The sequence below is a fragment of the Atta cephalotes genome, assembly GCF_000143395.1.
Source record: "Atta cephalotes unplaced genomic scaffold scaffold00001, whole genome shotgun sequence".
NCBI lineage: Eukaryota > Metazoa > Arthropoda > Insecta > Hymenoptera > Formicidae > Atta > Atta cephalotes.
In genome coordinates, this window is record NW_012130065.1 from 12,882,685 (window position 1) to 12,892,684 (window position 10,000).

The 10,000-nt window shown below is 35.5% G+C and overlaps 1 protein-coding gene across 1 annotated transcript in view; it reads right to left on the reverse strand.

Annotated features, from left to right (window-relative positions):
* Positions 1-7,776: 7,776 nt before the first annotated feature.
* The window catches only part of LOC105627287, a 20,727-nt gene continuing 18,503 nt past the window's right edge, over positions 7,777-10,000 (reverse strand). The window contains exon 8 of the mRNA XM_012208576.1: positions 7,777-9,614. Coding sequence (XP_012063966.1) covers positions 7,777-9,614 — 1,838 coding nt within the window. The remainder of the gene's footprint in view (positions 9,615-10,000) is intronic.

Here is a 10,000-nt window from a genome sequence, read left to right on the forward strand (position 1 = left end):
ACTACTACTACTACTACTACTACTACTACTACTACTACGTACTACGTACGTACTACGTACTACTACTCTACTCTCTCTCTCTCTCTCTCTACTACTCTCTCTCTCTCTCTCTCTCTCTCTCTCTCTCTCTCTCTCTCTCTCTCTCTCTCTCTCTCTCTCTCTCTCTCTCTCTCTCTCTCTCTCTCTCTCTCTCTCTCTCTCTCTCTCTCTCTCTCTCTCTCTCTCTCTCTCTCTCTCTCGCTCTTTTCATTCCTCCCTACCCATCGTGAATTTGTTTGTTTCTCGGAGAGCGACTCTCAATCCAGGGAGATGCTCGTCAACCCTAATGCGGGCTCTCGTGTAACGATGATGCGCGTTTCGATCCGCTTAACGGACAATTAATGTTGAGATCAGGGTGCGTAACGCGATCTCTAATAAGAAAAGAAGAAGCGACGGAAAAATTCGATCACAACCGCGTCTAAACTTTTGCAATCGCTCTTTCCCTTCTACAAAAGTAATATCTTTCGTTTCCAAAGCGTTGCGTGATCCACTTCGTGCGCTTCTTACGAGATCGAAAATCGAATATGTGCGGAAGGAGTCTTACGAGAATCACTCTGCTTTTTCAGTTATATTTATAGTCGCGTTCAGTATCTGAAATTTATCCTTTACTGTTACATTCATAATGTCAAATTATATTCAATTTGAATGATTTTTAATGATCTTACTCAATATGTCGTTAATTTAACTAAAACGATTAAACAATTTAATAAAAAAATTTATCAAATTTGACTCAACTTTAATTTATTATTTACTAAGTGTATACGTCATTGTGAACTTTGAAACCAATTACAGAAAATTTAGATTTTGACATACATGAAAGTTAAAAATAACAAAACATTAATTAACTTAAAGCATTGGGTTACTATTGCTTCTTTCATATCCTAATAGTGTAGAAAATATTTTTCAATTATCTCGACCGGATGTTGTGACGTTTTCTCTTTGATAAGCTTCGAAACAGGAAATCTTGAGAGATGATTCTATAAACATCATAATCTTGTAATCTTAGGATAAAGTACGTACTAATTTTTCAGAAAGAGTAAGTATAATCTCTATTATTAGATGCATTATTACACTCACAATCAGAGAATAACAAGTAATAACCATAAAAGTAATAACTGTACGTTGTGTAAGTTTTATATCTACATAAATTGTAGTACATAACTACAATATATATATAGTAGAATTTATGTACACATAAATAAACTAACATAGTTGAATAAATTAATGCCCATAGTTAAATAAACTATTTTATAGTTGCAGTAGCTGTACTTTTTACAATTTATTGATTTCCAAGAATCAAATTTATATATCGTATTATAATATATCTATTATTATTGTAATCGATTAAAATATGTAAAGAAAATAAAATAAATACTTTAATTCACTCATCGTTTAAAATGTATAAAAATAAAAAAGTATGATTCTATTAGCAGTTGAAGAGATAATTGCAAGAGGACGAATTTTCTTGTAGAAATTTTGTTTTATTTGTCATATATTGAAGTTTAATTTGAGCATTATATAACATTATTATTAGAATTAAGATTCTCATAGCTACTAATGGCTTAACAAAATATTAATAACGTATATTTTTCTATTTTACAAAAATAAATAATATTTATTAAAATATATTATTATTATAATTTATTAAATAATATTTTTTAAGAGAGTATTGCCAAAACTATATATAACTTTAATTAAAAATGTCTAAACGAAAAATAAAATCCTACTTTAGATAGATATAAAAGTAAAAGTAAAAATAGCTATTATTTTCGGTCTCTCAAATTCAATAATAAAATCCGTGCATCTAATTTCTGATATGACCAGGAACTGTATATGAAACGTACATGGGCAACTCGATGACTTTATTGCTTTTTTTTCGATACGGAAAGAAGGATGAAATGGAAAATGTATTCGAAAGAATTTTCTAATTAGAAACGTTCGTTTCATAAAGTAAGCACGCCTTAATAAGAGAAAGAGAAAGAAAAAGAGAGAGGGAGGGAAAGAGAGAGGAACTGACATAAAAAGTGTGTGTAGAGAAACCCCCGCCGTCCATCTTCCTCTTTCTCTCTTTCTTTCTCATTCTTTCTATTGACACAAAAGTACATTTTCCTTATTCACTCCTTTTGCAGCAGAAAGCGAGATAATTAAAGAACTTTGAACAATAATGTGTTAGTCTCTACGTTTTTCTGTGCCGCCGTGAACTCAACGTGGCATGGATTCGGAACCGTTTACAATTAACATGGACCATATATTTTAGACTCTTTTATGAAATTTTTCAACAAAAGAAAGATTGAGCATAAGGTAGCTGAATTAACTTAAGTGGACCGCTCGATATCAGTTAAAATTCGTTAATTCGTGAAAGATCGAATATTCGGAGAAGAGATCCACTGATTGAAAAATCTCGTAAACCATTTCTCATTGCAACGCGTGTTTGAGCCTGTTTCTGTTGTATGCCATGAAAAAAAGTTTTACTAAACTAAAAATTTGATCAGACACAGATATTATATCTGAAAATAGTTGTATTAAACCGTAAAATAATTACACATAGAATGTTCAAATTAATAGAATGTGAAAATTTTTTGTAACATTACTCATCATGCTTGAGATTCTTAATTATTTTGATAGACCAACAAAATTATTTTCGGATCTGTATCTAACTATATCTAAATTTATAGATATTTCAGCAAAATTATTTTTCATTTAAACCGATATAGATCTGAAAATAATTAAATTGAACCTCAAGAACAATTGAACATCAAGATAATTATGAAGATAAAAAAATTAAGATAATTAACAAAGATTTTAATATCCTATTAGCTTAAGCGTCTAATGTAATCATTTAGATAATTCATAACGTAATTATTTCCAGATCAGTAGACGGAAAAACCGATTTTGTAAAAAAAAATTCAAAAATTTAGATAGATACAAATCTGAAAATAATTATGTTGGACCATCAAGATAACTACATAGAAGGCTCAAAAATTATGATAAAGTAACAAAAGATTTTGACATTCTACCAGCTTGTATTCAATATAATTATTTAGATAATTCAGACAATTATTTTCAGTTCTGTATCTAGGTAAATTTTTAGTTATTTCAACAAAATCATTATGTATCCGCAAGACCTAATATTTACATACTTCAGCAAAACTTATTTCATATGTATTTTCCGGACAACAGTTTCTCCTCGTTTCTCAGTCACTTTTCCGTCGCGTCGCGCTGTTCCAAGCCAAAAATAACTGAACGATCGAAAATAACCCTCCCCCGCGATTACACGATATTCACCGGATAGACGAGGCGCGAAAAATCTGCCTTACTGTAACGTTCAACGTAAACGCAGTTCTCGGAAATGGCTGCATCCGATGATGCGCCATCAAAAGTAGGTTTCCGTGGGATCTCGAGCGTGAACCAGCTGTAGTAGGTGCCCGAGGTGAATTGATTAAAATCGAACGCGCGGCGGCGCGGTGCGGCGCAGCGCACGCTAACAAAGGAGAATTGCGGGCACGGAAAGGGTGAAGAGAATGTGGGTGGACGTGTAGATGGAGCGTAGAATGGGGAATGGGCAAACAGAGCGCAATTAACGTGCAACCATTAAATATGTACGCGCGCGTTGCTACAGCGCGCGCGACGCATGTGCGCAGGTCGGGCTTGCAAATACATTGCTGCATCGGGGTATATCGGACACCCTCTTCCGTCCCTTCCATCCTATGTTGCAAGCGTGCGAGCGAGCGAGCAAGCAAGCGAGCGAAGCGGGTCGCGGCGTCTCTTCCCGTGGCCTGTTGGCACAGCCGCTTGATTAGCTCCGCCATATTTACATGTCATTAGCCGATTGTTTGTCCAAGTCGGTAACTCCATCGCTCCTCCCCCTCGCGTCACCGCAGTTCATTCATTTTTTTCAGCGGGAACTCATCTACGATTCAATGGAAACACCGCACCGAGCACGCTTCGAAAATCCGCTACTGCGAAAAGCGAAATGAGCGTGATGCAAAATCTCGGCATGGTTTGTGCGCGAAACGACTCGTTAAAGATTAAGTATGGTAACATTACATAATACAGCCTTTGTCAAAATTATTGGATTATTTTATTCATTTATCATTCATTTATTACTTATATCTTTTTCATGTATCTCTGAAATTCTCTCTCTTTTATCTGCATTATTTATTAATTACCGGTATTATATATAAGTTTAAAGGGTTCTTGAAATAAAGGATAATTTACAGCAAATGCCTTAAATCAATTTTTGAACTAAAATAATAACTTTAAATAATGATTAACAAAATCTTAAAATATTTTTGGCCAAGGTTGTATTATAACTTCCCACTTAATAACATAAATGTAAATATATAATATATTGATAAAATGGGCTAACTTTTTGGACCAAATTTTAAACATCTCTTTAAGATGACTCTTTGAAGACGTCTTATGTCCCAATTTTAACATGTGTGCTGTCAGGAAATTATCGAAATTGAATTAGTTATCCCATTTTACAGTAACATATATTATACAATTATATTTCGAGTTGCCGAAATTTAATTTAATTTAAGCCGGTTATTTTAAAATTACATTTACATGGAATATTTACACATTGTTTATGTTAAATTTACATAAATTTTTTTCACAAAGACAATACAAACAAATGTAAAATATATAAATTATTATGAACTGGATAATACAATTCAAAATAATAGAAATAATCAAGTTTTATGATTGTTAATACATCTGATTTTACTGATAAATAAAAATAAATCGAAATAGAAACTTCAATTTGATGCAATGATAAAGAACATAGATACTTTGATGATTCATAGATTGTTTTTACATAGATGACAGGTAAAACAGTAGTTTATGTAGTTTACATTGTATACACGTAGATGTAAATTATATTTTACGTGTGAAACGACAACCCTTGTTAAATTGAGCATTGGATGATTTTTATTTAGTAACACAAGTCGACACAAACATCGTTTTGTTTATTATTCATGAAATGCAAAAAAAGATAGAACGACGTTTGCATCGACTTGCCATTGACTACATTCAGACAAAACTAAAAAGTAGCTTAGTAATTCTTTAATATGATTGGTAATTCTTTAATATGGTTCTTGCCTTTAATTCTTTAAGAACTACTAGATTTAAGTGTAGGAACTAATCATATTAATGAATCAGTAAGCGCTAACTGATCCAGTTTTCTTTGCTGAATGCAGCCATTAGATGGAAAGCACTTATTGAATAGAAAATTTACGTAATGTTACTATTACGTTGTGTTTATTAACGGAAAAGTTCTTCGCATTTGATGAAACCAATTCGGGGTAGGCGAGGATCACGGCAAACTGAAACATATCCATATCATTACTTAAGTTGTCTTTTATTTCATAAAAAATACGAATCTCTCGATCTTAATATTTCATTGCCTATGCTGCATATAACATTTCTCTTTCTTCTCCTTTCTTCAAATTTCTCTTATACATTAAGTGTATTAAAAAAAATGACGGGCAAGCCGGCGAGTTAACGCCTGACGAATACTAACGTTAACCAAAATAAATAAATGAATAAATCGATTCGCGTAACTCAATCTCGAAAAAAAAAAAAATAATACTAACATCATTGATGTTTCTTGCAAAAGTAATTATATTTTTCGAATAATTCATCTCGGTCCTCCTTGCATACAAAATGCTGCCCAGACAGCACACATATCTAAAAAAACATCTTTTAGGCCGGTATTCTTATTTTAAGATCTTAAGTCTCAAGATGCTAATGCAACCCTATGACATTTTAAAATTGTACTTAAGATGATCTTAATGATCTCTGTACTTAAATATAAGAACCGATGAATACTGGCCTTAAATGTTTTCATATATTTAAAAGATATTTCACATCTATAAAAGATGTCTTCATAACTTATGCTGTCTGGGTGCAAGAGATCACAGCTCTGCTCTTTATCCAGACGGAAAACAATTATAAACAAATTAAAATCAACATAATGTCAAATATCGTCAAAGTTCGCATCGACGAAACATCATTTAATTATTGAATACACTCATCATACATACATACACATACACACTTATACACATATACACACAATTCTTTTTTCTCTTCAAACTACTCCTTCGGCAAGGATATAACTTTCGTGAGAAATATGACGATCGGTTTTATCGCTCGCCATTTTATGGAACTTATAGACGATGGCTCTTAATATCTAAACGCTTTCGATTATGGTAACGAGAATTTGATTAATCGTATTACTACAATGAGATTGCTCTCATTCTCCGATCGCCGGCCGTCAATTGCGGACGCATACGCGATCCGTATTTTTTCACCGGAGTGCATAATCAGCGATAGCCGTTTTTTATAAAGTACCACTTTACATTACTATTAAGGCAGTATGGTAATGTGACTTGATTTACGTAATAGTTAGGCTTCCTTTCGTGCCCTTCTCTCTCGAGATGTAATCGCGCGACGTCTCGCGGATATGTGCTTTACCCAGCCGGGGATATAAGATTCCTTCAGAGATTGTGATACACAAATGAATGAGGGATTCTCTCAAAAGCGAGGGAATGCAGAAATGAGACTGTTTCCGAGAATCGACTTGGAAAATTCACTTGATCCGGTCTAGATCCCGTCATGTATTCTATGAATCAATTGATTTCTATTCATATCTATAAAGAAGTATTATTTTCTACTGTTCATCTTGCTTGCAAGGATCAACTTAGGCAAGATAAAACTGTCGAACCGAGAGAAATCGTCTTAACGTCATCCAATGTATACAAACATATGATACAAATGAAACTAATGATTTCCTTTTCTAGTTACTCCACAATTTCGGACGCATTCTTCTATGGATACATATTTTGTAAATAAATTCTGTTACGAAAGGAATACTTCACAAAAACATTTTCCTTTTTACGTTTTAACATTCAATATGAGAAAAAAATCAGCTTTATGAAAAGAACTATATCTGTACTCCGATTCTGTAATTCTTAACAACAATGTCACGTTGTATTGTTACAGAAACGGGGTAGAGACTATTATTTATTTTAATATTTCGATCAAACGAAATCATCGAGCAAGTTCCAAAACTATCGAAAAGGAAAATTGATTAATACAATTATAGCAATGACATCTTCACCCTACGCATCGTAGGCCGCGATATATAGGGAAGTGCGATTGCTAACGCTTCACATAAAAATTTCTAGGATATCACTGAACTATCATTAAAATATCTCTAGGGTAAAATGCGATCGTATACTGATATAATTGCTATGACCTACGCGCCGCTTTCTTCTGCAAAAAAAAAACTGCGAACGCGCCGTCGAGAGATCGCAAGTTTCCAAGCGCAATTAGGAGTAACGATGAGCACGATTGATGTTAAGGCTCGTGTTTTTTTCTTGCAGTATTAATTTATCTTTATTCTTTCTCGTACTGCCAACATTCAATAGCATAAATTATTAATTTTATATGTATATATTTTATATATTTTTTTTAATCGAAGGATTAATAAAGCATAATCACAATTGTCGAAAAAATTAATTTTCGCTGAAGGTATAAAACAAAAAGTACTCAGATTATATGTGTGCCAATTTATATTATTGAAATGAGTAACGATTGATGAAGGAATTAATTTACTTCATATATATATAGTGCAAGAAAAAATTTTACATGGTTCTCGCTATTGAATCGTACTCAAAATTCAACATAGAATCAGGAGCCCTAACGTCAATATAATTATCCTAACTATGTCTAATCAGTGGCGGCATCAGTCTCACTCTCCGTCGCCGACTCATCGCCGACTTGCTCCTCGTCTTTTCCCCCCGGAGAAACGAAGCCCATCTTAGCCAGAATATTAAAATCGTCTGAGAGATCATTCACGTTCATCGCTTGCTCTGGGGTGTCGCTATGACCACTGCTGCTGCTATTGCTGTTGCTGCTGCTGCTGCTGCTGTTACTGCTGCTGCTGCTGCTGCTACTGCTGCTATTACTTCTGCTTCTCAACTGCCTACCACTGGGTAAGTCTTGTCTCTCGGTGTCAGCCTTATCGTCAGGAACTGAGACCTCATTACAAAGCTCCGAAAGATTACTTTGTATGCGCAATGCCGCTGCCGCCGCCGCTATTGTTGGTCGATCGTCTTCGCATTCCACCGAATGTCGTAGAGTTACTGACGATCGCGAGTTAATACGAACGAGTTCATAGCCGGTATAATCATTAGATTGCGTCAAGGCTACGTCCGAAAGACGACGAACGGATACCTTATTCGCGACGATGTCATCACAGGCGTTTTTTGAGTCAGCGTCTAGCCAAGGAACGGGAATGATTAAACGGTCCTCGTCCAAAACGTCGCATGACGTCAATAGTGGAGTTTCAGCAATGGCACCATCGTTATCGTACTGTTCGTCGCACGGACTGTCCTCTCGGGCAATTTCGTCATTATCACTGATCTCATTCTTGTGTGCTAGCTTTGTTCTAAATGGCGCTGATATATGCGCTTCTTCCAATTTCACGTGCTCGAAGAATCGTGTGAGAGCGCGCCGCTGGAGCTGGACTGCTGCTGGCTTGCTGTCTGATTGCTCGTGTAGCTCCAGTTCATGTTCTTCACGGCAGAGTTGCTGTCGCAAGAGCGGACAGTCTCGATCGTTTGGGCTTCGTGACTCACGTGCACGACTGGTGACGGTATGGGACTTATTATGGCCTGAGAACAGTGAGTGGATGAAATTTCTTGATCGGTACTTCTCACGACTGAGATTCGCCGTTGCTGTAGCTTTCTCCGCAGATCCAGCTGATCTTGGCCGTTGTTGCTCGGTGACACTATTCTCGGGGTCGCCGTAAGAAGACAGTAGGATTTCTGTGGCTGATCTGGCTGACTGATTAACACAGAGTTTGCCGCGTGTAAGTTTGGCCCAGGGTTTCCTACCATTGAGGGTTGCTCGGTCCAGCTGATGGTCGTTTGAGATGGAGTGAAGAGAATTTGACAATTTTGATATGGTGACATGGAGTGGGACTGCACGATTGGTTTGTTTCTTATTGTTGTCACGATCGTAGAACAGGGAATGGGTGACGACGGGTTGGAGCACAGCGCTCTGAATGGTAGTGTTGCAACTGGTCGGCAATTGGTAGTTGAAAACTGCGGAGTGATTTTGGTCTTCGGTTTCACCGCCAGGAGACTGATTGGACCTTCCAGTCGACTCGGCGATTTTCTTGACGATGAGGTATGATTGATGCTTTTCTGGCTGGATGGTATTGGGCAATTGATAGGAGTGGGACACCTGGTCTTCTTGGACGTAGGCGATGCTTGGTCGTGAGTGATGACTGATGACGTGATGGTTACGATGTGCGGTGTCTTGTACTCGGTATTCAGCATCAAAGAATTTGCTGTCTTCTGATTGGTTAATGTTTGTGGCGGAGATATTGTTGGTGATTGGGATGAGGAAGGTTGATGCAGGCAGCTGGTTGACGCCGAAGACAGTGGGGAGGACGTGTTTGGTCTGAGTTGCATCAACTTTATAAAGTCCACCAGACGCTTTATAGATTTCTGAGTCTTCTCTTGCTTGCCCAATAAATCCTGATGCATTCGCTGTTGTAGCTATTGCAAAGAAAACATAAATATTTTTAAAACTGAGAAAAAGCTTCAGATATAGCATGAGCTTTTGCTATAAGAAAATGTATGCAAATATCTTCTTCGATTTTATCGTTAATATATATGTTATAAATGATAAATTGTGACAAAAAGAAAGTTGTCTAACATGTAGCCTTCATTTGCATAAAAAGTAATGTAATTTCATAAAATCAATAATATTGTTACTAATCATTAAACATTTTTTTGCAAAATTTTGAATTTTAAAAACAATTAAAACAATATGTATAGAAATATCTTGAAAAATAAGACATCTTTAAAAAAATCTAAATGCAAAGTAAGTATAAAGTACAGCTTGTATGTTTGTGAAATATTTAGGACCTCTTTCATCAACT